The sequence below is a fragment of the Trichoderma harzianum genome (assembly GCF_003025095.1).
Source record: "Trichoderma harzianum CBS 226.95 unplaced genomic scaffold M431scaffold_12, whole genome shotgun sequence".
Lineage (NCBI taxonomy): Eukaryota > Fungi > Ascomycota > Sordariomycetes > Hypocreales > Hypocreaceae > Trichoderma > Trichoderma harzianum.
The window spans coordinates 185320-213083 of NW_020209260.1; the positions used below are offsets into that span (position 1 = coordinate 185320).

A 27764-nucleotide genomic window follows, 5' to 3' on the forward strand; every position below is an offset into this window, starting at 1 on the left:
ATCTTGGCGTAATTTATTGGGATTTTTTGAGAGAGAGCGTTTAGAATAATGTAATCAATTGCATGATCATGTAGAGTTTGAGTACACGAGAGTCTAAGACAGGCCGGACATGTCCATACCAATATGATCTACCTCACCCACGTTTGATTCAGCTTTACATCACAATCCCACAGAATTAAGCCGTCAATCGTCATCTTGATCTCGATCTACACCTTCATCTCCATCTCCATCATCATTCAGCTCGCATCCAAACCCATCAACCACCAATAAACCTCCCAAAGCAAAGAAATCCATCCATCCCACCCCACCAAAATAGCACCCACACCTTTTCTTCCTTCGGCCCGCCGGCAATCAAAACGCGGCGGTTAAACCAACACCTTGAAACGAAAAATCGAACCATTTCTTTCTTTTCTTTTTTCTGCCCGCATCCAATCAATCCACCCACCATCCAGAAATAGAACCTTTGGAGATCTACGCTTCAGGCCAATCAAGCCTCTTCTCTCCTCTTTTCTCCGATCTCTCTAATCGCCCACCCACGCGACATCTCTGTAAATCTTTTTTTATCCGACCTATCTAAGAGGCGTGGATGATTAAAAGTAAAAAGTTCCTTAGCGCTACGACCTTGACTATCGCGTTATGCAAAGAACACGACGAAGCTTGGCTATTCCCTTCTCGGTCCAATAGGTAGGCACGGATTACTTACACGACCAATCTGTAGAATGGATATATCCCACCTTTGTTCCCCTCTTTGGGCCGCCTTCAACGGCCGGCGTCTAACATGAATAGCACCACGTATGCTTGCTTGGCTCATATGGAATGATGCTCCTTTCATATTACAGTATCCAGTGGTTGATGAGATAGATACGCGTGTTGGGTGTCACACGTTCCATACAGCAGCACGCGCACACATCGTATTCTCCTCATGCTCTAGCCACTGTCTATCCCTCAGCGACAATATCTGTCATCTTTTCAAAGGCACACTGCTCCAACAAAAGCAAATGGAGGAAAACACCGCTCCGTGTATATCATACATAGTGCATACTATATCCAAAAAAAAGAATCCACCTCCCAACCCAGTCAACGCTCGACTACCGTAATCGAATGAACACCAATTATTTACCATCAAACCCATCCTCTTGCCATTCCCCATGACTTGCTCCTCCTCCTCCACTTACTCCCCCTCCACCAGACGCAGCTCCTGCTGCTGCTGCTGCCGCCGATGAGCCGAAGTTGCTGGCGTGCCTCTCAAAGTCTGCCGTGCCCATCCAATACAACGAAAAGAAGACAAGGATGTGGAGTGCCACGCAATACGCAGCAAACAAGTTTCTGCTTGTACGCGACGCTAATACCATGCGCGTGATTGAATAGACCACCCTCTCAGGAAGGCTCATGCGGCGGTATGCTCTGGCCGACTCTCTGCCACGGAACGCCGCGAACGGCGATATGTTGGACTCGTACGCTTTTCTGTACCGATCCAGCTCCATCCCTGGGTTTCCTGTCCCGCCAATGGTAACCGTCGACGGGTTAGGATTCGTCGCGTAGGCCGATGAGGATGACGTCGTAGCCCCCCCTCGGCTGTACGTCGAGACGTATCGCGTCTTTTCGTAAAGGTTCAGATTGTCTTTTTGCAGAGCGGCCACCTCTTGTCGGAGCTGCTGCACCGCTCGGTGGCTCTCTGAGAGCTCCTGCTCCAACTGGGCGTTCCTCTTCTTGAAGCGGTCTCTCTGTGCCGTCACCATAGGGAGGATGCCTGATCCTCCTCCCATTGGCTCGCGCTCTCCCAATGATGTCCGAGGATCTATTCCACTGATGATGGAAGATGTGGGTGAGATTCTCCCCTTGCGCCCCTGAGCCCGAGTGATGTAAGTGCCGGCAACAGATGCGCCAGATGGGAAAGCGTTGGCACCTTCTGCCTGGAGATTCTCCAGGTCGCTCTCCAGCTTCTCGTTCAAGTTCTGGGCCTTCTCCAGCTCGGCATTGGTTCTTGAAAGCTCCTCTTGTAGATCTTCTAATCTGCGCTGAAGGTCTTGATGAGATACTCGAAGAATCGTGAGCTCATCATTAAGTTTCTTGTTTCGCGCCAGTAAGAGCTTCTCTAGCGTGTCTCCCTTGCTAGGGACCCCTTCCAGGTCTTGCGGTGCCTCATCGTCGTCGCCGGTCGAGAATTCGATGCTCTTGAGGACTTCGAGCTCCTGTTTAACTTCCTCGTAGTCGGCCCATTTGTCAACCTTTGCCTTGAGAGACTCCTTTTCCTCTTTCAATAAGGCTACCTCCCGTTCTACCGATCGTAGCTTGCCATCGATGTCTCGTTTGAACCCTTCCTTCTCCACCCTCGCTGCTTCCAGCTTGCGTACTAGAGATGAATTCTCTGAGCGCATTCGCATGTATCCAGGGTCATCTTCCAGGGATGTTGAGGTCTGTTGCCTTGTTGATTTGGCCTGGGCAAGCTCAAGTCTCATCTGCTCGTTCCGTGCTTCAATCTCGGCCAGCCGAGAGCTAGTCCTCTCCAAATCCGCGTGGAGCATCTCCAGCTCTGCATTTGAGGCCTGGTTGCGCTGGCTATCTTGATCATCGCCGCTTGCCTTCCCTAGCCGCTGGTTGACTTCATAGTTGGCCTTTAGTTCGCTCAGCAAACGCTCTTGGTTCGCAATCTTGTCTTCCAGCGTCTTCTCCTTGGCTTCCCAATTATCCGTCTTCTCGTCCAGTACAGCGGTCCACGACGCTTCCACTTCCTTCACCTTGCCTTCCAAATTATCCTCCAGATCCTTGCGAGCGGCGCGCTCGGTTTGAAGCCGGGACTCGGATTCTTCCAGCTGCGCTGTGAGCTTCGAGACGCTTTTTTGCAGGTGCTGGTTTTCCTCTGTAATCTTTGGCAGAGTATCTTCGGATACCAGCATCGAGTCAACCGAGGCTTCCAGCAAAGGGTATGGATCGGGAGCTTCCGACAGCGAGCTATAGGCCTTTAGAAACGCCGAGTTGACCGATTTGGAGTGATTCGTGAGGAGATCAATAAAGGTTTGGTATGCTATGGTCGCACCGGGTTAGTTGTCATCCATTCATGCTTGGAACGCATGCGCCATCGGCGGAGGAGCAAACACACCTTTGAGGAGCCCTTTGATCTCCGTCAACTTTGTAGCATCATCTGATTTCCTAAAGTCCTTTGTCTTTTGTGCCAGCTCCTTGCGCTGCACTGTCGAGTCTCGCTGGTACGTGACGATTTCCGATGCCGTGTTGTCCAGGTTAGATATCAAGGTAGTCAGGTCGACATCTGCGCATCATGGTTAGACAACACAGCTCCATTTGATGCTCGCTATAGCTCACATACTTCGCCACGCCGAAATGGCATGAGAGAACTTGTTTCCTCCCCCAGCATTAGCATCAGGGCCGCTACTCTGCGCCACAGCCGAGACAGCTGCAGCCCCTTCTGCGTCGTTGGACATGATGCCTGAGCTGCTGTCTTTGTTGTTTCCGCGGCTACCAAAGAGAGAAGCCGATCAGCCGTCTATGCATTGAGGTATAGAGCTCGTGCTGTGTTCTTCGGTGAGCGAAGGTTGGCGCTCCAATGGCTGTAGAGGATCGGGCTTGAGGCGTGTTGTGAAACGATTGACGTAGCCGGAGCTGTAACTGCTTGCGCCAGCTTTCAGGCGCAGTGCCCCGTAATTACAGTGCAAACAGTGCCTCTTTGTACTGCTAACGGCTCGTCACAGGGGGTTGACAGTGCCCCACCTCAGCCTCGCCTGCACTAAGCTCGGCAGTTTCCAGCTTGGACGGAAGGCTGGCGCATTCGTCACCAACACGAGCTCTTTAAGACTCTCTCCCCTCCTCAAGACCAAAGACGCTGAGCTCGCCGGATCCTCCGTCTTGGGGCCTCTAGACTCCAGACAATATGAACCAGGTGTCCAGATGACACCGCCAGCAAACGATACTCTGTCATGACATCCAATGGCCCTGGTGGAGGGGCATCATCGTCATCCACCATGGCCTCGCCCAGCATCAACGCGGATCGACAGGATGGGCCATATGTGCTGCAGCCGTGGGTAGATTCGGTGCCCCTGTCTGCAGATGGCTCTGAGGAAGATGTCAAGATCAACTGCGTCGAGTATTTCGGTTGGTACCCTCTTTGGTCTCAACAACGCCGCTTATAATATGCCAAATGCTAACGGTACCTGGCGCAGACGGCAATCTTTACGTTGGAACTTCTGCCTCAGAGCTTCTCCATTTCTTCAGCATCCCGCCTGATCCCTCCGATACCTCCGGGCGCCCGGTTTTCATCCCGGCCTCCAGGCTCTCGCCTGCATTCGCCGAGAACACCACTTCACGACCTGGTGTACAGCAGATCCTCCTATTACCTCGAGTTGGCAAGGCGTGTATATTGTGCAACGGAACAGTCACTTTCTATTCTCTCCCAGAGCTGAGCCCCGTATTTGGCGCAAAGCAAGTCAAGAACTGTGGCTGGATAGGTGGTATCGACTTGAATGAGGCGGGACAGGGCGATGGCGTCACAAACACTGGCGAGACTGTCGCAATCCTTCTGTCGCTTAATAGAAAAATTCAGGTGGTCAAAATCGATGAGGTCGTACGCGCCGTCAAGGTATGTTCTGTAGCCCGCGTCATCTCTCATAGCTCACATGTTCTAGAACATCGATTTCCTCGGCAGCACCCTCTCTGTCCGGCGTGACTCCATTGCCTGCGTGGCAGATTCAAAGACCTACGCCCTCATCGATGTCAATCGCCAATTAAAGATTCCTCTCATGAATATCTCGTCATTGGAAGAGGACTCTTCTTCTGCAGAATTCGGACACATTCAAAACATTGGCAAAGACACAGGCAGCAGCATTGCTCGAAGTGCCTCTTCAAACCAGAACCGGCCGCAAAGCACTTCGCAAGGCCATAACCGAAGTGCCAGCCTAGGAACTACCGCTACCAGAGTGGACTCACCGAAACCCGAGTCGCAAGCAGCAAGCCCGCGTCTCCCTGCCTCTCAAACGCTATCTCCCCCCGGGCAGCCATCGAGCCCTCGGCCCCCAGAAGAGCAGAGCTCGACACCGCCGCCCGTTGATAAACCCCTACCTGCACCTCCTCCATCCTCCAGTCCGGCTCCACGGCCTGTGACAGCTTTACTGAAGCCACACATTGCTTCGCCGACTCCAGAAGAGTTCTTGCTTGTTATGGGCACCAGTCCGTCAGATCCTGGCGTTGGCATGTTTATAAACCTTGACGGCGATCCTACACGACCAACAATCACGTTTGACATTTATCCTGAACAAGTCGTGGTTGACAGCAATTCAACAGATGATGCCGCCTCAACAGAAGAGGAGGATGGTTATGTCTTTGCCGCCATGACAAAGGATATCAATGGCGCTTCTCACAGCGGCGTAGAAATTCAACGCTGGAGTGCTGGCAATGAAGCGCACCCCGAAAAACAGTGGTTAGAAGCCCGTGATGCAGAACTTTCCGGGCCATACGGCATTCGTGCCGTCGTCAGCAGTCAGGAAACTCAGTCCAATGATGTTATCGAGAAACTAAGCATGCGAAAATTCATACCCTTTCCAAGCTCGGCTGAATTATCCCCCCCAACAGCATCTGCCCTCAAGCCCTCAGGCTCTCGAGCTGATCTCTCAATAGAGCAGCTGTCAAAGGAGCGAGAGCTTTTTGAACGCGATCTCGACTCACAGGATGGAGAGCCGCTTCCAGAGGGGTGGGAGGCCTCACGAACGGCAGAAGGAGAAGAGTTTGCTCGCCGGCTGTCGAAATCCAAAACTCGCGTCGCTGTATGGCGTGGCAACCGCATTTGGTGGGCCGCACGAAACCCCCTGATAGTACAACTCGACAAGAGGTTAGAGGCTGCCCGGTTAGCAGGACAAAACGACACGAAAGAAATTGATAAGCGTGCAATCATTATGGTTTTATCAATCATTCGAGACCGTGACCCAAGCACAGAGCTTGAGTTCACCACATTTGGCTATATACAACAAAAGGCTGGAGTGATTCTGCTGATCAACCTCCTCCTTTCTACGCCAGACAGAGAATTCTCTGATGAGGAGCTAAACGCTCTACAGGAGGTTCTTGTGGAAAGCAAACTTGACCCACGAGTTGTCTTGTCTCTGATTCCAGGAGTAAGAAATGAAATCATAGAGGGCCGTCGAGGCATTTGGATATATGGCGGCGTAAAGGAGTTGCCGGAAGCGTTTCTAGCAAGTCCAGCATTCCAAACGCTATATCAAGGAGGCATAAGGAGTCTTCAGCTCAAGACTCTGCATTTCCTCAGACGCTATCTGCAGGCTTGGAGAAAGATGAAGGGCTTCGGGAGTGTGTCAGTCGAGGCCGAAGTGTTCCGAACTGTAGATGCAGCATTGCTACTCGTCCTACTGGAGCTTGATAGGCACTCTCCCAAGGGCCTGGGAAAGGGAGGCGCTGTCAGGGCGGAGCTAGGTGCGCTGATAGACGGCGGCATGGATTGTTTCGACCGGGCCGTTAGTCTCTTGGAGTCTTACCACAGGTTCTTTGCCCTAAGTAGACTATACCAAAGCCGCAAGATGTCTGCTGAGGTGCTGGCCACTTGGAAGCGCGTCCTTGAAGGAGAAGAAGACGACGCTCAAGAGCTGACGGACGGTGAACAGAGGGTACGAGATTATCTTACCAAGATCAGCAACCAAGCGCTTGTACAAGAATATGGTCTGTGGCTGGCCAATAGAAACCCTAAACTCGGTGTGCAAGTCTTTGCGGAAGACAAAGGCAAATCGCCCAAGTTTGAGCCCACCAAAGCCGTAGAGCTGTTGCGTGCGGAGGCTCCCGGTGCAGTCAAATACTATCTGGAACACCTCGTGTTCGACAAAGGCTACGAAACCTACGTCAATGAGCTCATCTCGTACTACTTGCAGATCGTCATTGACGACCTTCAATCGCCTGCGAGCCGGGATCGCGTCTTAGCCGCGTATTCTGCCTATAAAGCTCTACAGAGCCCCAAGCCAACGTACAGGCACTTCTTGACGGAAAATGCTCCCGAGGATGATGAGGTCTGGCAAAGTCGCCTTCGGCTTCTTCAACTCCTGGGCGGGCCTCATGAGTACGATATTGCCGCCATCAGGGAGCGCACAGACAATTTATCGGACGATTTACTCGTTCCTGAAACCATCATCATTGCCGGCCGAGAGCGCAAACACGAAGATGCTTTACGTCTCCTGGTTCATAAACTCGGCGACTATGATACCGCCGTCTCCTACTGCCTCCGCGGCGGCGCGACCATATACTCCCCCATCCAAGGCCGCCGCGACAGCATCCCTGAAGTAGAGCAGCAACGCCGCCTCTTCCAAGTCGTTCTCAGGGAATTTCTAGCCATTGACGATGTCAGCGACCGAGTCCAGCAAACGAGCGCTCTGCTCGACCGCTTCAGCGGATGGTTCGATATTGACGACGTGCTGGCCCTCATCCCAGACCGATGGTCAGTTGACATTATCGCAGGATTCCTCATCGGGGCTCTGCGACGGCTGGTGCAGGAGAAGAAAGAGGCTATTATGACTAGGGCTCTAAGCGGCACGGAGAATTTAAGAGTAAACTATGATTTTGTTGTCAAGATGGAGGAAAAGGGGCCGACGATTCAAGAGGAGGCTTTGGGCCAGGAGGCGTCGGAGCAGGAGTAGGATGTTTTTTGACGGGATGGAGAGCGTGTTTTTATTTATGAAGAGCGATTTGAAGGCGTTGTGTTGGGGGTTGTGACATTATTGAGGTGATTGTCTATATGAATGAATGAAATATATGTGCATGAATATATATTATATATATGTGTCTATAGAGCGAAAGAAGCAACATATTCACGAAGTACATTAGCGGACGCTTTTGTGATAAACTGGGTCCAACAACCACGGTTTTTCTCATAAGCACAGATAAGTCGAACCATTGGAAACAGATAACCATCACATAGTGACGCCGAACAGCGAACAGAGGATATAAAAGAGCTGTTGGATTGATTGAATGTCATCTGCTACCTACCCTAAACGCCTAAACGTGCATATACGGATGGCACACGTATCAATGCCCACTCCAAGTCAGTAAGAATGAAAAAGAAAAACAGAGCTAGCCATCAACAGGAAACACGGCCCCAGATCCGCTCAAACAGGCAGACCCAGTCCGATAATGTAATAATCCTATACACAAAACCCCCCTATCAGTCCTCCTCATCCTCAGCCTCTTCCACAGTGACGGCTCTACCCTTTCCCTTTTCAGACGGATCATCTTCAGCATGACTCTCGTCATTCTGCTGCTCAAGCTCAAGGATGCTCGGCTCTCGTTTGAGATCCGCCGCCGGCAGAGACTCGTGAGCGCTGCTATTTTCAGGCGCATTGTCGATTTCCGTTGAAGGAGCGGCCTGTGTACTGGCTTGGCTCGCCGTGTCTCCTTGTTCCAGACGAGAACTGCCACCGAAAAGCTGATTGGATCCGCCCCAGTTTGGCAACATCGGACTAGGTGACACCACGGGCGGAGGATCAGACAGAACACTGGGAACAGGTAGTGAATCTGTTCGCGGCGTCGACACGTGAGCTACTGGAGCAGGAATCGACGAAGATTCTGCTGGAACTGTCTCTTGACTATGTGACGTTGTTGGCGTTGGCTGTACCGAGGTTGGTGCCATGTGGCCTCCGTTCGTGGGATCTCCATGTGAAGGCACACCAGCAGTCTGGGGAGAGTAAGGAGGCACAGCATGAGGGTTATCAAGTCTCTGCAGAGGCGTCAAGGACCACCCTGGAGGCAGCACTACTCCTTCTGGCAAATCGGGGCTGCCAGCAGGAATTGCCGTCGTGAACGGGCCAGCTCCGTGTCGAGTCATCAGCGGGCTATTCATTCTAGGAGGTATTCTCGAAAAGGCAGAGTCAAAGGTACCAAGAGGAGGTAGGGCCACAGGCAGAGGCGGCAACCCTACTGGAGGTAAGCCGGTTGGCTGATTGAAAGATGTAGGCGGCTGCGCTTGGCCATTCTGTGCGGCATCCTGTGGCTGTAGTCGTCGCTGACGAAGTCGCTGCATCTCGGTATTGAGAAGATTGGCAATCTGTAGCTCTTGCTGCGTGTTCTGCAAGCTGGCCAATTGGCGTTGCAGCAGCTGCTCCGCCTGCTGTAGGAGGCTTCCAATAAGCACATGGTTATAACTATCACCCGATGGAGGCTGGCTAAGAGCCTGATTAAGAAATTGCTGATAACTATCGCTGTTTGGAGGTAGCTGAATCTGAGTTTGAGCAGTCGCCGTGGAAGCATTCTGGCCTTGATCGGGAGCAATCTGTGGCATACCAAACTCTTGAGCGAGCTCACGGACTTGCTGGTCATTGGCTCCAAATCCGAGTCTGATAGGTCCAAATTGGAAGACACGAGGCCGCCCTGCTCCTTGAGCTTGTCGAGGAGCTGCCGCGGCATTCTGTCCATCACGGCGTACGTTATTGTTATCGTTATTGTTATTATTGTTTGCGTTGTCGTTGCCATCAGCACGTTGGTCCTGACCAGGTCCGAATTGAATCCGAAGAGCAGCGCGACGGGCGCCGTTAGCAGATCGAGGTCGCTCACCCGTGACAGGCCTTCTACACGTTGGGCATACCTGCTGCCGTTCCAGCCAGCTCTTGAGGCAGCCAAGATGCAGAATGTGACCACAGGGGAGCTTCTTGGGACGTACACGGTCGATGGTGCCCGCGTTGTTTGCAGGATCCCACAGATGCATCTCTTCACGACAGATGATGCACGTATTTTCTTGCGCAAGATCGCGCTCAGTAGCATCGGGGTACTTGTTCATCTCCTGAATTGCCCGTCTGTACCGCAAAAGTGCATTGAGCCTCTTGAGGAAGTCGCGTGTTGTCATGAACAGGTCCCTCATGATATGAATAGGAAGTCCATAGAATACGAGAAGCATCATGAAGAACGAGACGTAGATGCCCAGCTTGACCATATCTATTGGTAAATGTTAGAAAATCGAGATGTATATGCTTCAAACGACAGGAATTTCTTCTCACCAGTAACCAGATCTAGCCAAAGAACGAGCTCGCCCTTTGCCGCCCAGCCAGGAACTTCAATATCCATTTCATCAATGTCGTCAGGGTTGGGTAAAGGCTCCTCGGTTTCAGGAGCTGGTTCTCCAGCAGCTGCGGCCTGCTCTCGCTGACGAATGATGGCCTCGCGTTGCTGGCTGACTTCTGCCCTCCGCTCTGCCAAGCGTGTTCTCGTCTGCAAATGGACGATGCGCTGCTCCGTGAGCGACACCAGGTACCGAGCCCCCGTTCTCCAGGAACAGGTAGCCAGAACAGCGAACTCGAAGAGGAACATAACCATCATATTGGGCCTAGCTTGTTGAATGACGGTATAGATCGCATAACGGAGTATCCAGATATCGTAGATAAAGCTAGCAGCAAGAGAGATGCTGAGTCGCAGATGGAAGAGCCGGGGGTTCGCGGGGGGTTGTTGCTCGAGAAACTCGACACGGCCGTCTCCAATCCAGCCCCAGACCTTGCCCGTGACCAATGCCGTGAACATGACGAGGAACCAAGCTCCAATCTCTTCCCGAAAGATGGTCATGGCGAGGCACGTCTCGGTGATGGCAAACCATGCTCGCTCGGTGAGCTGCTCGACCTCGATCGCACGCAACGTGCCGAAACACAGCTGCGTCAAGGCATATATAAAGCTACTATACAATAGCAATGTGAAGTTGACCAGGACCTATAAATGATAGCTTAGCCCGTGAAGCTCCTGCGAAACGAAGCGGGTCGGGATCAACGCACCAGCAGACAGAAGTTGCTCTGCGCAAGGTATACCATGGCCGAATAAAAGTTGGCGCGCTGGTGGAATGCCGACAGGACGACGGCACCCGCCAGGGCAGTCGATACCTAGATTGCGTGAAGCGCATTAGCACGAGAGGCTTGATGGAGAGTGTTGAGTTGGTGGGACGGGTTGGCCTGATGTGGCCGAGAGCTTGCCAACAAGCTTAAAGATTAAACATAACGTACCCCAGCGTACCAGCCCAGCCGCAGCTTAAACATTGCGAACCAAGACTTGACTTTTGGGTGAATGGCGAGGTTCCAGATGCCTACATTTCCATCGTCGAGCCCGTGAATCGCTTTCGCCGGTTGCAAGACGCCGGTTTGCTTAACAATCCGATTTCGATGCTTGATGCCACGTTATTGATACAGGTAAGCTCCCGATGACGCACGTCGTTGAAGATTGGCACGTGATTGGCCTCTCGGCTTGTTCCGCGGCTTAGCCGGGGCCGCGCTGACTCCCGCTTTTAGCTTACCACTCCCGTGGCGCTCCGGCGGAATTGCGTCGCGTGAGAGGTCGTTTCATTATGATTTGGACAAGTCTCTTGGATTCGATTTGTGCTGATGTAATTCTGTGTATACTTTATTAAAGATGTATCTTATAAGATCTATGGAATTGTCTTGGAAGTGAAAGGTTACAATCACACCTAATTCGCCCTAGTTTACTTCATTTTTCACACATCGTGAACTCCCTAGCATCAAAAAGCATGCCTTTGTCCTCGAATCAAAGTGCTGCGGATGTAAATAAAGAATAACTGCATAGTAGAACCAGAATCTAAGGCGGTAAATTTTCATAAAATCCATAGGTAATTTGTCCAGGGCACGCTCACCGTCAATAACAATATCTAGTTGTGACACGAGCAACTTTAGCAGCAACTTTCCTGCTTCTTTTCGACCAACACTTATGCAATTGGTATAGTACTACATACCCTACACGAATTACAACTCGCACCGTATAAAAGGGTGCAGTATGCAGTCAGCTTCCATAGCACTCTCGTATTGTAATCATTCCCACAAGAGAGATTCTCGTCTCACCATAGAAACACATCTGCACAACTCAGCTACAACAACACTGATTCAACATTCAGGAGAACTCGAGGTTTGACATTTTATCGCAAATTATAAACACGATAGGAAGCGCAAATCCAGGCGTCTTAGCCCACTGAGAACGAAAATGAAAACCCGAACCGGATTGTGTCTTCTCGTACACCCCCAAAACACCAACTGAATCGAATGTAAACCTCATCGGCAGTCCTATCAACACCTCATCACACACATGCAGTCACCAAAAGCATGGACGCAACAACACCCTTTTTCACTTACAAACCTAAACCATGCCCTCGCTCAGCCAGATCGTGCAGCTTACCGCAACAAGTCGCCCCCAACGATTGCAACCCAGGACCAGGCCAGGCAGCACTCACTTATCACATCTCTCTGATCCGAAACCAAGATCAAAAAACACCACCCTGCATCGTATCGTCTGGATAAAATCCCACGCATAGACCTAGACCTTGCCCTGTCCCGCCAAGCAACAAAAAACAGCTAGCCAGTCCACCTCCCCCCAAATGCGAACACATCCCCAGCCCTGTCTCTGCCCTGTCCTGTTTCCCCCCCTTGACTTCAGAAGGGGGGTAACTAGATCAGATATCCCTCCGCTGCTCCATAACCCTTCATTACGATATATGTGCCTGTCTGTAACCGGCAAACGAATGCCCTGATGGGGGAAGCCCACAAACCCGAAGCCCCGTCAAAAGAGATCACCCATCGGCTCCGTTGATGTTACCTGAGAGCAATTTTTCTCACCCCCCGGAATGAAATGCCACATGACAAGGTGCTTTGCCGAAGCACATCAAGCAAGGAAACTAATCCCATCATGCCCAACGACGGGGGGTGCCTTTTCCTCTCGTGGGACCCCCATCTAGTTCTCTCGATTACGATACATTACGCCAAAAAGGCTGGTCTGGTTACTCCGTAGTTCGTTCTCCACGGGGGGTTTGCTTTCGTGCAGAGAAACGAACGGCTACGTTACCAGGAGCTCGGCTCGCCTTACTTGAAGTCCGGTCCGAGTGCCAAGGTCATCTATTTAGCCACTATGAGCCTCGCGATAGAGCCACTGTTCTGCTGAGTGCCAAGATGGTGAATTGTCCAAGTGGGAAATAACAACAGCTAACTAACCGTCTTAAACAAAGTGAGGCTATAGATAGATTCACTACGGCTAGGAATCTCATGAAATGACGTGAGCCAAGCGACTACACACAAGTGAAAATAAAGAAAGCAGTAGGGCTACTATTAGGCAGTGCTAGTATTCGTACTACGTAGTTGTGTGTCCCATATTCCTTCCATAGCCTGAAACAAAAGTCTCCAGTCAACTAGATAGAACAAGCTGCTACCATGAGAAAACGCCCATGCGGTGAAAAGAAAACACCGGACTGATCTCTATGCTAAACGTATCAAAATCAGCCCACCAAAGGAAAGAAAACGCCGGACTAATCCACATACTATGTCAAAAACATCAGTCTCGTGTATTCTTTTCTTCCACCCCTTGAACGCCATAGGGAAGTGGGAGACGATCTCAAGTCAATCATGATCTAAACGACACCAGGGTTTTCACACCAGCAAAGTAGTATACATGTACGAGTACAGTACAAGCGGTACTACAGTAGCAGTAACATCCGCTTAACCACGGTGATCGGCATCACAAAGGCGGAACATTATCACAGAGAAACGACGGAGTTACCACCAAGTGGAGCATGAACAGCAAAAGTCTATGACACGGAAAGACACACTCGTCACTCAGTCAACCCTTCGGTCGACAGGCACCGAAATGCCCCGATCGAGAGGGAGTAGAGACAGAGTTGCGCATCGCTGCGTCACTCGGTTCAATGTCGCAACAAAGTAAAAGCGAGACAAAAACACAGACAGGCATATCGTTTCCCCCGAGGTGACAAAGTGGGCCAGGTCGCAGCAAAGAAAATGAAGCGAAATACGCCTTGTTGTCGTGTCCCAAAGATCCGCGGTGCATGACATGCCAACTCGGATGCCTCAATATGCACATTCGTGTCATCGTATATGGGATGGCGGAAACTCTTCCGCATCGTTCGACTTCTCCATCCTCTTCCCCCCCGGTATACACGGGTTACAGGGCAGGCACCACAAGTGTTGGCACGGATCATCCGTTGGCATGGGGGCCTTCGCAATCCATTGTTCTAGAGAGAAAAGATGATGCAAACTGGAGAAGCTAGCATCTGGGTCATTTGTCATTTGCCTAGGTATTTCGTACGAGTATGTGTAAACATCCCCCTACGAGTACTCCGTAGCTTATCCACAGAATAAGGCATGGGCAAGGGCTTGAACTTGACAACAGGAATACGGCTAGTCCAGATGGTTAGCATCTCCGAAAGGAAATTTCTTCATCTACAGCCAATGATTGGCACACAAACGAGGGTAAGAAATCTGCTGCCCCGAGATAGGAGAGGGCAATAGGTTTGCCAAAAACGAACCCCGGGCAATCCCTGTCGGCCAGATGGAGGAACAACTCGCCCCGCCAAAAGAAGAAGTTATCGAGCCCTGTGAAATCATACAGGAAAAAAGGGCTGTCGGTGCAAATCGTACTCCGTATTTGAGGGCTGGTTGGTAATGGCCAGAAAGAGAGAAAAACGCCTAGGTGTGGAGCCCAGTTTACTGCATGCTTGCTGCACGCTGCATGTAGTGCGTACGGTGAAAAGAGTTTGGCGATGCAAAAATTGAGGGGGGCAGTCCCAAGTCAGAGTTGGCCATTGGCCGAAGACTCCGCTTATGTAAAAATGGTGGAGAGAGAGTTCCTAGAAGAGAAACAATCGAGCGCTCCCGCCCGGCTGTAGGAGATGCCGGCAGGGTGAGTGATGGACCACCTCGGCAGCGGTTCGGTCACCTCCTCCAAGAGTACGACATCGACGACGAGAAATCAACACACACAAGGCCCGATCGTCATTCATCTTTGGGCCTCGTGGGATGGGGATTGGGCCTCGGGATGGGGATTGGGATTAGGGATAAATCAGAACGTCCAAGTCCGTCCAAATTGGTAAAGGGAGGTTGGCCAAAAGTAGTCGGCCGGGCCGTTCCATTGGCCAGACACCAAGACCACTGACCCTTGACCTGCTGAAAGGATGAGACGGAGCACACAAATAGAGACACGCAGATGGATACCACTGGATACCACTGGCTGCCGCGGCATCCCCATCGAAACCCGTGTTTGTGTGCCTGTGTACGAGAGCGTCTGCCGGTGCGCCCGTGCAAGATGCATGTACCACTACCGTCTGTACTCACATACATCTTGCATGCTGCCAATGTGGGCTAATTTAGAGGCATATGTGCGTGCCCAAGCAGAGCAGCCCCAAGCAACCGGAGTAATAGTTTAATATCGTATGCGTGTGTGTGTGTGAATGAATTGATTATCGCCGTGAGAGTGGTGTGTGCAGTGGGACCCCAATCGGGCGCTGTTGCTGTTGTATCGGATGGCGATGAGCTGCACATTTTGCATATTCAATCCAAATAGGAAATCAAACATGACAGCCTCCACCAATTCATCATACCTGAAGACGGGCCGTCGACAAATCCTCGTACGACGGTGTATTCCGAAAGGACGAGGCCCAGGCTGGCCCAGGCCAAGCGTCTCGCCCCTCCCCATTCCCTTGGCCGAGTGAGAGTGAGCTTCATCTCACTTGTTGTCGCGAGACGACTCCAGAGTGATGATTTTTGCCCGCAGAGTGTAATAATACGGCGTCATCCGTCATCCACAAACGGTATTATACAAGTACAAGACGGGCAAGCACGCAAATACGCTGTGTCAAATGAGAGCCCGTCTGTGTCCCCCATGCGGAGTTTCGCTTTCGCCCTCCTTTCGCCCTCGCTCAAATCGCCCCTCCGTTCGGTCCTCGTCTATCAACATGTTTTCGGCGAGATGGCACCAAAGTTATGCATAACGCATCGAACCATTGGCACGCGAACATGCCTCTACTGGCTTCCAAGCTCTCACCTTCCTGCTCTCCGCCATCATCAAGGGCCCCCCCCCATGAGATGTCTCGATTCGGCCAGCCGCCCCGTGTCATATCGCGAATTCAAGCCCATTTAGGTCAAGCGCTCTTTTTTCGACTTGTCATCGTCCTCTAGAGAATCGCGGGCGGAAGCGAGCGCCTATGACTAAAGCAGGGTAGATTGGGAATCTCAAGTGAGGCGCGCGTTGCTGGGCTAGGTTCACCTTGCTGCTGACCGGCTTGACGGTTACACGTGGCCTTGCTTATCCCAAGATGCGACCAGCATCTCGAGCCAGAGCGCCACGCCCTCCACCCCCACCCTTTTTTGGCTTTCTTTTTTGGCTTTCTTTTTTGGCTTTCTTTTTTGGCTTTCTTTTTTGGCTTTCCTTGAGCCCAGAGAAACTTACCCACTGGGAGAGAAAATAAAGCGGGAGGGGAAAGCAGTTAGAGAGAAGAAAAAACAAAACTATGGCTTCAGGTCAACTCATAATGACGGCGACACCCCCCTTTCTGGGGAAGGACAAACAGCGTTGCCCACTAAACAGTGACGAGAAACTAAGTTTCAAAGTTTCCAGACATTGACGAGTTGGGTCTCTCCGTGAGAGGCCTCTGCCCCAAAACGTAAGACTTCGGGGAGGCGTTCGACGCCACGCGAGCCATGAGGCTATCCAAAGCATCGGGACTCTGCATAGGTAAAGACAGCAGAAGCAGCAGCAGCAGCAGTAACTCAGCCAGCGCCATCTCTCGTCCACCCCTTTCTTCTGCGTCTGTAGCTCACACGGAATGCTGGCGTTTGAAGCGTCTGTCTCTGCGCACGAATCGCCTCGTCACCGTCGACCAGGGAGGGGGTTCTCGCAGGCAATTCGCCTGCCCTATGAGGGGCCCCAAAGCCTGTCCAAAACTGACAACATCTCCACGCTAATAAGAGTGGTCGGCGACCACTAAATCAAGCGAACGCCACAATTCCCCGTAGTTAAGCGTTGGGGCTAGCCGGGAGACGGGACCCGACTAGAGGATGTCAGAAGCAACATCCCTGGCAGGATATCACGCCGATTGCCGTCTCATATGTCCCGCAACCGCGCTAGGCCAGATGGCCCCCAAACCCGAGTTGCAAAAATAGATGGGCGACGAGTAGGAGAGCTCCGTTGAAGCAGCGCATGAATTCGAATGTTTGGCACTGAAACACCCCCCCCCCCCCCNCTATACTCCCCATTAACAAGCCACCAAATTTCGTTTTCGACGGGCGCTCTCAAATCGACTCCAATCAATGCAGCGAAATGCCAAACGCCCAGTTACCAATGACCAATAACCCGAACGACAAGGCGATCACCCGTCTTGCCCACAAGTTCACCAACAAGAGCTTGTCTAGCATGCGACTTGTGCTTTCTCCGCAATCCTACCTGTCATTTGTACGTCAGATTTTGCTTCTGCCGTTGTGAGCCCATTTACACCAATGTGTTCAAGAGCCCCTCGGTTGAGTATGCCGTGGTAGTGTCTTCTGTTTCCTATTCGGCTGGTATGCATGCATAAAGATGATCAATAAATCCGTTACAATAGCTGAAAGGCTGTTGTTCAAGCGCAGATTTTGGGTTACATTGAGCACACAAACATACAGAGTCCCGGTGTCAAGGGTATCGGAAGACCAGGGGTTCAATAGAGAGGGGCATTGTGAGCGTAGTATTCGCATCTGCGCGCATGATAATGAATAAACAGATTATGTTTCGAGCTTTGTGCTTCATACCTGTTCATTCTCGAATTGCTAGTACAAACACCGCCCATGCTTTTTCGATTTGTGTTGAGCTCAACTTGTCGCCGGCCAAGAGGAGGTCTAGAATCAATCGGTCAGCATCAATTGCGCTCAAGCAAACCCCCCCTCTAAGCCGTCAAGCCTAATGCACACCAAAAAGCAGCCATATGAGACAGGAGCCCGATGTTTCGGTTGTCGACCACAAGCCCTACGAAGCTAAGCCTTTCCGGCGGGCTGGGACGGATACGCGCCACGAGAGACACAGGTGATTAGTCGTAGCTTTCTTGATCATAGTGCATCGGCAGATTGGACGCCTCGACATTTCGCAGACCGGTCTCGAACAGCAGCAAAGAGCGCTTGGATCTGGCCTGCATCATGAAATTGTGGTGAAGGAGATGTCCGCTGCAAGCCTCCTTCTTGTGGCTTTTTGGCTGCTCGCAAAACAGGCCACTTCATAGCACGCCTTGCCGTGTCATGACTAATGGGTGTAGCTACAACATGGTTAGTGCCAGCCTTACAAGGGCTTGGTCGTGGTGCCTAGTAAAAAGGCGCTCTTGAGCAGCAAGCTTGCTGTTCATCCCGAGCCACCTCCTGAGCGCAGATGCAGTGAGCACCTAGTTAAGGGCGCCTAGTAACGATGCTAGATTGAGTGAGATTATACCGTCTCCTCGGAGGTCTGACAGAACCAGCGGGAGGATCTCCCTCAAGTGGCCACCATAACTGCCGCTGCAAGGGATCGAAGTCATAGCCATGCACTCCTGTGCTAGCGGAACTTGGTAGCGATGATGCAAATTGCACTTCCCAAGACGAATTTGACTGCATATCCAGTGCACATCTAGGCGGCAGTGTCCAAGCCAAGCCATCTGCCAAAGGATCAAGTGTAAGCTTAAATTGAGTGCTCATCTGATCAGCGCCAAGCATTCCCATTCATATGCAGCTATATCGACATTGGCGTCATTTCCAGCCCGGCGGCGTCTGCCTACTTGCTTGTCTGACGCTCATGACTTGTCATATAACCCTTTCTTTCCTTTTGTTTTCCAGCTTCTTGGAGTTGCCTGGAATGAAGCAGGGGTAGCGGCCCCCAGATTGCCGGGTCTCGTTATACCTGCCGGTTGTCGTGGCGCTGCAACAGTCTGCCGGTGGTGGCTGTCGACGCGAAGGCTTGAAGTCTAGAATGGATGAGGGTTAGCTTTGGGAGCTCTCCCGCAGTGGCTCCAAGCTTTCAAGTTGCTTTTACAGCCACCACCGCTCAAGGTAGGCTTGGCTGGTTAACCCCTTCAAAAGCAATTTCGAGCATATGACCAGGCAGTGGCCAATGCAGAGGCACCAGAGACACGGGAAGGGCAAATCAAATCAGGCGCCATCATTGGAGATTTCGCCCATACGGTTCGAGACCATGGTGAACTTCCACCTCTGTATACTTTGGCCACGACGAGAACCGGCCTGTTTTCTTGGTACGAGCCCACTGCCGGGCAGTCTCCACTATTCACATGCCTGCGACAGGCAAGCCCTGCAAGAACATCGTGGGGTTGAGAAGAAAAATACGGACTGGCCAATGAGAAGCTGAGGTGTCTATTCGTAACACATCAAACCCACCCCCTCTCAGGCAAACCAAATCGAGCCAAATCAAATCTCAATTCATTCATGCGATGTGACTTACTCTGCGCTTTGTCGCAACATCTCCTCAGCCCAGAGACTGACACGATCGGAAGCGAAATCATTCGGCTTGCCCGACAGCCGGAATGGCTGAAGTATAGTTTCACCCTCCAATACTGAAAAGCATTGCACCGTCGAAAGGGGCGCACAGCGGTGCGAAGTTGATCGGCGTCTGGTGTTAGCTTAATGTCGGCATGAACGTGTATGCACTGCTAGTTGACGATCCTGATCACGATCCAAACGTGGCCATGCAATCTATCGCAAACCAGGAAAACAAATTATAGAGCGGTATTTGCGGTGTGGCTTGTTTGCCCGTTGACATGATCTCAACTTGATAATCGTTGCCGTATTGCGTACTTTGATGAGCGAGGCCTGTGTCCAGTAATCAAATATCATTTTTCGTCGCTCTCGGGCCCTGGCAATCGTCGGTGACATTGTTGTCGATCTCGCCCGTCCTGGCCCTTGATCCTGTCGCTTCTGCTTGCAGTTAGTCAGTGCGAGTCACACGGCGAACCGAGTCCTTGGGCTACCGAATTGCCGGGGCTGCTGGGGTGTGGGAACAAAGAAGTATGGGCTCGGCAAACAGAGCTTCGAAACGCCATCCCTCCACCACCACCCTGGCTGCTGGGAGCTGCCCTCATCCCGGCGCTGCAGAACGTCTACACGCCCCCCTTTCCTGGCCTCCCTGTCGCGTCCCGACCGCCTCCCACTTTCCTTGGCACCCCTGTGCCTTTGCGCGACATGCTTAACGGGGACCGCTTCCTTTTGGCGCCTGGGCCAGTGATGCAAGCTAAGCCCTTCAATATATCGCTCCATGAAGCCTCATTCGGCCATGGTGAGTATAGATAGCTTTGGTCCAAATTTCGCCAACCTTGGTTGAACGTCAAGCGCTATTGATATTCCTTTTGATATGCATGATAATATTGATAGTGTTGGCCTGTCTAACACGCAGTAGCCAGAGGATGTAAAGCGTGTGATGGCGGGTTCTGCTGCCCTCCCAAAGTGGCCAACCCCTCCATATTGGATCAGAATTCACGACTCGCAGCACGCATGATCTTCAAGAGCCCCTGCATGGAGGCTTTGTATCAGATAGCTAGAGGTTCCGTATTCACTGCATGTCGACAAAAGCAAACAGAAGATAAACGGTGGCTTTTTGGGGGCCAAAGAGCTCCGCGGTAAACAACGTAATGACTTCCACAGTTCAGGGTAGGTAGGTAGCCAGAGAGCGTCCTTCGAGAGCCGCCATCCGCAGGATGTAGCAATATGGCTGATGCAAGCTGGCTATTCGTCCTCGTGTGTTGTTGACAGGCCGCATGTATGTTGAAAAGCCCGCCCAGCCAACAACACCAGAGCTAGTGTTCTCTCGGCGCCCACAACTTCCCTCCCGCCGGCCGGCCACCTTGAGGCTCAAGGTGTACGTACTGTACAGCAATAAGACCACATGTCGAGCTGCACACATGCAAGTTTGTCTCTAACTTGAAATCCGGATTGCCACAGACAGCGATAATTCCGCAACCTTCATTCTCGGACACGATGCAGCCTAACCATGCCACCACGTTTCTTACCTTGCCTTCCCTTCGGACTGAGACAACAAGGCAGCTCAAACTCGAGATCCGACGGGCACGTTATGTAGGATCGAGAAGAAGCGCGGAAGGGTGGGTATGGGCATGTTGGCCGACGAGAAGGGGGGGCAAAGGCTGCATCAGATTTCCCCATGTGCACTGGACACCTGTTGGTCGAGACAGAGGAAAAGAGGTCCGACATGTGGGTGTGGCGTCGTTGCACCGCGTCCGGCTTTGTCTTTGTGCACCTGCGAGCCATCGGAGGATGCTGCTTTGCAGGTTCCAGAGTGTACTGTAGTGTAGTTGTGCACTCCGGGCTCTCGACGTGCTGTAGATGGGCTAGAAGGCGCGAGCTCGCGAGAATCTGTCCGCTAACTGTGCGGGAATCTATTTTTACAACCTGCAAGAGCCGCAAGGACGCCTCGTTCCATCCCGAAAGCAGGGCGAGTCTTGTCTCTTTCATCTGGTGATGCGCGCCTCGTGTCTGTCGGTAGAGCAGTTTGGCTAGCTTCTCTCTCCAGATTTTACCCCAATTGACGACCGGTAGACGTTTGGGGCTACGTAGGCGACGGTCGGCATCGTCGCCCGCCTTTTCTGCTGTAAAACCCCAAGATCTCCAGAAGGCAGCGATGCAGGCACATCACATTCCCCTTGGCTGCTAGCGCTGCCGTTTGTGCCACACTGTCGTCGATGCCTGTGCGACTGGAGCCGAGAGGGCTCTTGGAAAAGGCCTGTCCCGGAGAGCGTCTCAGTGGCTAGTGAGCTCATCCGCGTGGAGAAGGCGAGTCGCGCCCCCGAGATCGAAAAGACGGGATCAAGCTCGGAAGACGAGGCGGCTAGGGTTCTGGCAAATGGACGGCTGGCGATGGGGAATGCTGGAAATGGAAGCCCATTCAACTAACTGAGAGTGGCGAAGCTAGGCGAAGAGACATGTGACCGGGGCTTTAGGGACGAGCTGCGATTGGTCAGAGTCCGAGGTTTTTGAACACATCAAGGGCATAGGCCAATCTGACTGTTGCCCGCGGTTTTGCCTTGTGGATTAGGTACGTACTGCGGCAGAACGCTGCTGTGGCTGCTGCGTAATTACGAAGCGTCTGCACCGTTCGGCCAATCATACCAGGGAACATGTCTCAGAATGTTATTTCTCAGAAATAAAAAGAGACTGCCCTTGACCAAAGGGGGACTAGTGTACGAGGTGCAGAACGCTGACATTAAGACGATTTCGCGACTTCGCTTCCTGCTTGAGAATAGACCGAGATCGATGGGCCATTCCATTACCACAAATGGGGATGCCTTGCGACACCTACTTTGATTGGCAGCCATATGATTAAGTCAGCAGAAGCAGAGCGTGCAACGAAGGCTGCCCCTGAGTGCAAAAAGCATTCAGTTGACGAGTACAACAAGAGCAGGCCATAATACTACGGAGACTCACTGTCGAAACTTTGGAATCAAGGTTGGTCGTATACGTCGTATAATCTGATGTGTGGAGTCAAAAGGGGGGTTGATAAAGCACCTTGAAACATAAAACGATGAGCGTTGTTGATTCCCGTTGCGGAAGGCTTATAAGCGTTTATACATGTCTGGTCATAGACCCGGAAATGTGGGACGCTATGAAGGTGATGCAAGTGTGAAGACAATACGGAGCAGTCACATGGCTCTGCTATTGTACTGTACTCCGTATTATAGTGTACGAGTACAGAGTATTCTATTCGTGGCACATTTTCCGTATTTTCGTAGGATTGTAATGCGTGCAAGCATTCGTATGTCTTCTTGTACAGGGTCCGTATTTCCTGAACGGGGTTCATCACCGCGTTGGACATTCCGTACTTGTACGGTGCTGTGATGCAAGGACGTATACCAGCATGATGGGATTGTGCAAGGATATGAAGCCCAATATCCGTCCAATTTGTAAGTCGGCGTACTTTGTCAGAAAATGATGATAGGAGAGGTCATACAGAGCTATTACGGCCACGATAGAGGCATAGTGTCTACACACGGGATAGGCTAGCCTATCCGAGAGGTGGCACACAAACGCTGTTCTGCTCGGCCGTCCCGGCTCCTGCACAAAACCTTATTGAGAAGCTTTCCCTTGCCGCGCAGTAATGGCAGCCTATCAAGACGGTCTGTGACGGCTTTGACTTATAATATTTTACATTGGGTACCCTTTCCGTAGTCTCTGGAAGTACACGCTGCAACTCGGTACACTCGCACCTCTCATCAACTCGCACGAAAGGCGCAGTGGCACAGCAGAGAGGCCTCAATTGTGCGGCCTCTCTTGGGAAAGGAGGCAGCAAATGAAAGCAGCATACTGTTCCATGGACAATAGATTGCCTGCAGTGAAACCAGCTGAACTGCAAATACAACTCTGACGTATGTACCTGTGCAGACGCCTCGCACAAGAATTTGCACTGAACACTGAGCCCGCGGCCGTGTAAGTGCCAGTCGCGGTATGTACATGGCTGTATTCGCGGCGGGCTTCAGCGACAATGCACAGCAGGGTAACATCCTGGCGATATACTTCCGTAAAAGAGCCAACCACGTGTGCAGCAGGGCATCTCGGCCAAGGTTTTTGCAATATTGATGCAATCGCGGTCCGGAAGAAGTAGGTCACGCCGAACACAACATGAGAAAGGAGCATCTTTTTTTCTTTCCTTCATTTTTCCTTTGTTACATCAAGGTGCAAGGGATAGAGACATATCCCATGGCAGGTCTCTCCTAGGGTTGAGCAGCATGCCTGTGCAAGTAACCAGGCAATCCTGTGATACACGCAGCAGCATGCCCGTACGGGAAATGTAAATGCCTTGATGAAGCAAGGAGAGCGGAGGTTTAGGCTTGGCCGGTATGATTCATGATTCACCCCAGCTGCAGGCAGGCAAGGGTGGGGCCATCCTGACCTGTCCGGTACGGTACTGTTCAGAAAGAATTCCGGGAGAGGATGCGATCGCACTGATTACCGCATTGGATCAGACGCGATACGTACCCTTGAGCCGCGCACTGGGTTGCTTGTTCGAAAGAATGGAACGCCAATAAGCGCAAGCAGCAGGGGGATTCACATCCATGGGTGGGATAGACATGACAGGCCTCGTGGACAGAGATTGCGGATGGGACGCTGTGTGGCCAGGACCCTGACAAGATTGGCGTGTCGGCAAGATGGACCATGGACGGGACTGAGGATGAACGTCAGGGATTTGGCAGCAGAAGGGGGAGCAAGATGGTGAGGGGGTGCGAGTATCGCGACCACGTCGTCGACGGCTATAGCCTCACGCCCGCGAGGAGCTTGATCCACCCCGTAGCACCGGGCTAACGTGCTTTTGGACTCGGATGTGGTGAGCAGAATTGACAGCACAGAGCAAGCGTGCATTTGCTCAGCCCTACCGAGCACGCTTTCCTGGGCACAGCACTCGTCGGTCGCCCATCCAAGCACAAAGCAGCAAATATGCCTAAGCCACTTCCCGAATAGGGTTTCCTGGCGGCGGCGCCGGCGAAGGGGCTTGAGGTCCAAGTGCCGTGTTCGACGCAGCCACAATACCGATATGAGGGCGAAGCGATGCAGCTCGAAATTCAGTTGCAGCCAGTCTCCATAGCTTGTTCGGTTTGCAGTCCCCGAAGCGTGCGTGAATGTTGACAATCTTGACGGGCGGGGGGGGGGGGGCGCTCGTTCGTTCACTGGCTGGCTAGGGCCCCGAATAGCCCGTCCAAGACCAAGAATAAGACCAAGACCCAAGGCCGTGCGTTTGCGTTGTGCGCGCGTGCGTCCTTGCGTTGCGCCTTCCCGCCCCTGAACTGCATTCCCTCGAAATCGTCTTAGTAGTCGCCCTGTGCCCCTGGAAATCCCAGGAGGATGGGTCAGAGGGCGACGACTTGAGTTGAGTCGAGTCCATGATCCCGGGTCAGTTCTAATTAGTGGGCGTGGCACCCCGGTCGGACGTGATCTGCGCTTATTCCTTCCCATCAGCCAACCGGGCGCCTCGATTGGCTGCATCGTAATCGTGTGTTCTTCGACAAGTCCGAGTAGCACGGATGACAAGGTTTTTGTTTTACGCTCCCGTGCTTACTGGCATGGGGGAATGAAAGAGGAGAACCATCTCCAACTTTGTTGGTTTTGGCTTCGGACGTCGGATAAACATCACGTCACAGAACTGCTCCGTGCTTACATAAAGCATTTACTACACTTGAACTTGTACATGCACTTGTTCGTAAATTTGAGGGGAACGACGCCTTCCCGGAGCCTCACTTTTTTCTTTACGAGTATCCAAGGAGGAGAATAGCAGCCAACCAACGGCAGCCATCTCTTTGGCGTCGATATAATTGGTACTAGTGTCTCGAGTCTGCCTCGAATTGTGATCCAACGGCGCGCTAAAACCAACGAGATGGGCCAATGGCCAAAGGAGGGGGGTTTAATGAATTTGCGACGGGGGCGGCTGGCAAAGACATCCATTGCTGGCTCAGAGACGAGCTTTCTGCCAGAGAGAAACAAGAACGACCTGCCGTACGAAGCGCCCTCCATGCAGCAAGGATGTTGGCCTTTGCGAATAACCATGATTGATAGCGTTTTTGCCCCAATCCCCCAGAGATGGTCTCGGCTAAGTACGGGAGCTTCAAAGTCTAACGAATATCTCTCCCTTCTGTCCCAGGTCATTCTTTTTTTAACTCCCAAGCGGTCCCGCGGTGCTGGGACGAATGCCATGTGCTGCTTTGGAATGAGGAATTATTTTTGCTGTGCACCAAGTCCAGACTTCATAGGGCTGAGAGGGTGCGAGTGAATTCCTCCAGCCCCGTCCTGATACTGCTAAGCACTTCGGTTCTCGCTCGACGCATGCCGCTAAAAGGAGCCCAAAGGGGCGGATGCGAGCCTCCAAACGGCGGCGCCACTGGCGCTTGAGCGAACCTTGACACCGATGGCTGATTCGGCAGAGTGCAGTGCATTCCAATGGAGGGAGGGATAGACATCATAGGGGGTTCGTTTCGCTCACCGAGAGCAAAGCAAAGTGAGGCGGGAAATCCACCACGGGGAGCGGCAAGGCGCAAAGACAACCGCGAATCTGTCTTGGTCAACTGCCAGCTGCCATTCCAGCCCACCGGGGGGTCACCCAGTCTTTGTCACTTATGAGATGGCGAGCTCTGAGTACCTGTTCGGGGCCACGGAGCAACTGATCTGTAACTTGTAACTTGTGAATCCTTGACGCCAAATCAATCCACACCTCGAAGGATTGCACTTGCTCTGCTTGGTTAGTTCGAGTTTTTCTCTTCACACCCTCTTCACTCACTCGCGCTGGAACAATGTTGATGCGAGCCCTTTCGGTCCCGACCAGCTGGTTTGATCTCCGAGGAACCACGCGGTGGCTTACACGCCCGTGGAGAGGATGATGGCAACAACGGCACGGCAAATCTCGTAGGCGCTCGCCGTGTCTCATCATCATCCTCCTTCAACGGCACGCGGCACAGCACCGTTTTTTGTGTGTGTGTGTGTGTGTCTGTGTGTTTCTTGTGTCTCAGAAAAAAACAGGAGACTGGCGGGGGCGGGATGCGACAATAGTGTCGGAGGGCTGCAATCCTATCCCATCATATCTCATCCCAATGCCATCCCATCCGGCTGTCGCCAGGTGCTTTTCAGCCATTGCCGCATCTGACCTGGCGCGAGGCATGCTTGCGCTGTGGCTTCTCGCACGGGGGCGCGGATGATTTACCCAGCAATCCGGTGTTGCACAGACGAAGTTTGGGGGCCTCTCCTCTGGGCGAGGAGCATTGGCGCCTGGCGTAGGCAACTAGCAAGCAAGCCCTTTGACCGCTCCACTTCAAGCCATGTGTCGCCAAGATGGGAAACCGAATGAGAGAGAAGCCTGGGGGTGTCGAGGTAGAAGAAGATGAAGCGAGCGAAGGGGGCAAAAGATGTACATGGGACGAAGAACATGGTACCGGCATAGGCACCGCCTCTTGGTGTCTCTTAGTCTGCAGCTTTTTACAGATACGAAATAGTGACTACCTAAACCATCACACACTTTTTACTGGCAAGTTGCTTTTTTTCTGTTGTGCCGCTGCATTAGCATGCATATGTTGTAGATATGCATTGCACTGCCATCGACTCGAGGCGGTGGCGGAGGTTTCTGGCCAATCAACGGGCAGTATGCTGCGTTTTCGTCCCAAAAAGGCATTACCAATGAGAGATGTGAACGGCAGCCCGATACCGCACATCAAACAAATCATTGCAGCTGATGAAAGACAAGACAAGACAAAAGAAAAAAAGGAAAAAGGAAGAAGTATAGACTTTGATTGGAGATGAGAAAAGACCTGCACAAATCATGGAAAGTATGTGTAGGAAAGAATGACACGTAGCACAAGATGATTATGCTTCACAACCATGCCATCGGCTCGTCGCTTCGCACTTCGAGCCACGAGGAGGGGTCGGTTGGCACTTGGTTGAGTATATGCACGTCAGCAACTCTTCTGCTCTAGAAAAGACCGTGCTCTTCGTGTCGGAGAAACAACCAACACGCAAGAAGTTAGAAAGGAGACATAGGAATTGAGGAATGCAGAAAAAATCATGAAACAGCAGATCCCAAGCTCGGCTCATCTCATTTCGCCGCGATGGAGAAATAGCAAAATGGAGAAAAAACTCAATCTGCATAGCTAAGGTATCGCATTATGCTTTCCTGGAGCGAAGAAGCGCCATTGCCCGCCGCCTCGGGTTACCCGGTTGTCGCTTGCACCGCGTGGGAGTAAAGAAAGAGTACATGTGGGCAGAAAGACTAAAAATCAACCATAACCGTTGCGCCACATGAAGCCATAGAGGCAAGGGAAAAGGAGGGGCTCATCAAGCCGCCATTGAAAATGCGGTGGCTTTGAGACATTCGCGGAAAAGGAGGGGTCTAGAAGTTGGAATACACCCCGCTATCAAACTTGGAATGGGACGTAGTATCAAGTCATATGCTCAAATGGCCATTACAAGCTCTTGACGAAATATACTCGTACTACTTAGCACCATGGGACACGTTTTCTCTGC

At 52.0% G+C, this 27764-nt stretch overlaps 7 protein-coding genes across 7 annotated transcripts; 1 reads left to right on the plus strand and 6 right to left on the minus strand.

The window, feature by feature from the left end:
* Nucleotides 1–616: 616 nt before the first annotated feature.
* Nucleotides 617–3608, minus strand: M431DRAFT_122495 (hypothetical protein). Its single transcript, XM_024912160.1, has 3 exons — nt 3326–3608; nt 3101–3268; nt 617–3025 (listed from the first exon to the last, which is right to left on the minus strand). Exons 1-3 carry the CDS (start codon nt 3438–3440, stop codon nt 1113–1115), a joined length of 2196 nt encoding a protein of 731 aa, XP_024770754.1. The 5' UTR covers nt 3441–3608; the 3' UTR covers nt 617–1112.
* Nucleotides 3609–3977: 369 nt separating this feature from the next.
* Nucleotides 3978–7640, plus strand: M431DRAFT_484977 (hypothetical protein; the record flags this gene model as incomplete). The annotated part of the gene is made up of 3 exons (XM_024916239.1): nt 3978–4107; nt 4176–4591; nt 4638–7640. The coding sequence occupies 3 exons, from the start codon at nt 3978–3980 to the stop codon at nt 7638–7640; spliced, it is 3549 nt and encodes a 1182-aa protein (XP_024770755.1).
* A 524-nt stretch (nt 7641–8164) lies between these two features.
* Nucleotides 8165–11009, minus strand: M431DRAFT_93595 (hypothetical protein; the record flags this gene model as incomplete). The annotated part of the gene is made up of 4 exons (XM_024924492.1): nt 8165–9927; nt 9990–10689; nt 10752–10856; nt 10977–11009. 4 exons carry the CDS (start codon nt 11007–11009, stop codon nt 8165–8167), a joined length of 2601 nt encoding a protein of 866 aa, XP_024770756.1.
* Nucleotides 11010–19587: 8578 nt separating this feature from the next.
* Nucleotides 19588–20018, minus strand: M431DRAFT_93068 (hypothetical protein; the record flags this gene model as incomplete). Its single annotated transcript, XM_024924435.1, has 2 exons — nt 19588–19663; nt 19813–20018. 2 exons carry the CDS (start codon nt 20016–20018, stop codon nt 19588–19590), a joined length of 282 nt encoding a protein of 93 aa, XP_024770757.1.
* Nucleotides 20019–20720: 702 nt separating this feature from the next.
* M431DRAFT_498345 (hypothetical protein) lies at nt 20721–21227 on the minus strand (the record flags this gene model as incomplete). The annotated part of the gene is made up of 1 exon (XM_024917684.1): nt 20721–21227. One exon carries the CDS (start codon nt 21225–21227, stop codon nt 20721–20723), a length of 507 nt encoding a protein of 168 aa, XP_024770758.1.
* Nucleotides 21228–22861: 1634 nt separating this feature from the next.
* M431DRAFT_234055 (hypothetical protein) lies at nt 22862–23503 on the minus strand. The gene has a single exon (XM_024913651.1). The coding sequence runs from the start codon at nt 23400–23402 to the stop codon at nt 23022–23024; it is 381 nt and encodes a 126-aa protein (XP_024770759.1). The 5' UTR covers nt 23403–23503; the 3' UTR covers nt 22862–23021.
* Nucleotides 23504–26279: 2776 nt separating this feature from the next.
* On the minus strand, nt 26280–26869 carry M431DRAFT_234058 (hypothetical protein). Its single transcript, XM_024913652.1, has one exon. The coding sequence runs from the start codon at nt 26684–26686 to the stop codon at nt 26375–26377; it is 312 nt and encodes a 103-aa protein (XP_024770760.1). The 5' UTR covers nt 26687–26869; the 3' UTR covers nt 26280–26374.
* Between the last annotated feature and the right edge of the window lie 895 nt (nt 26870–27764).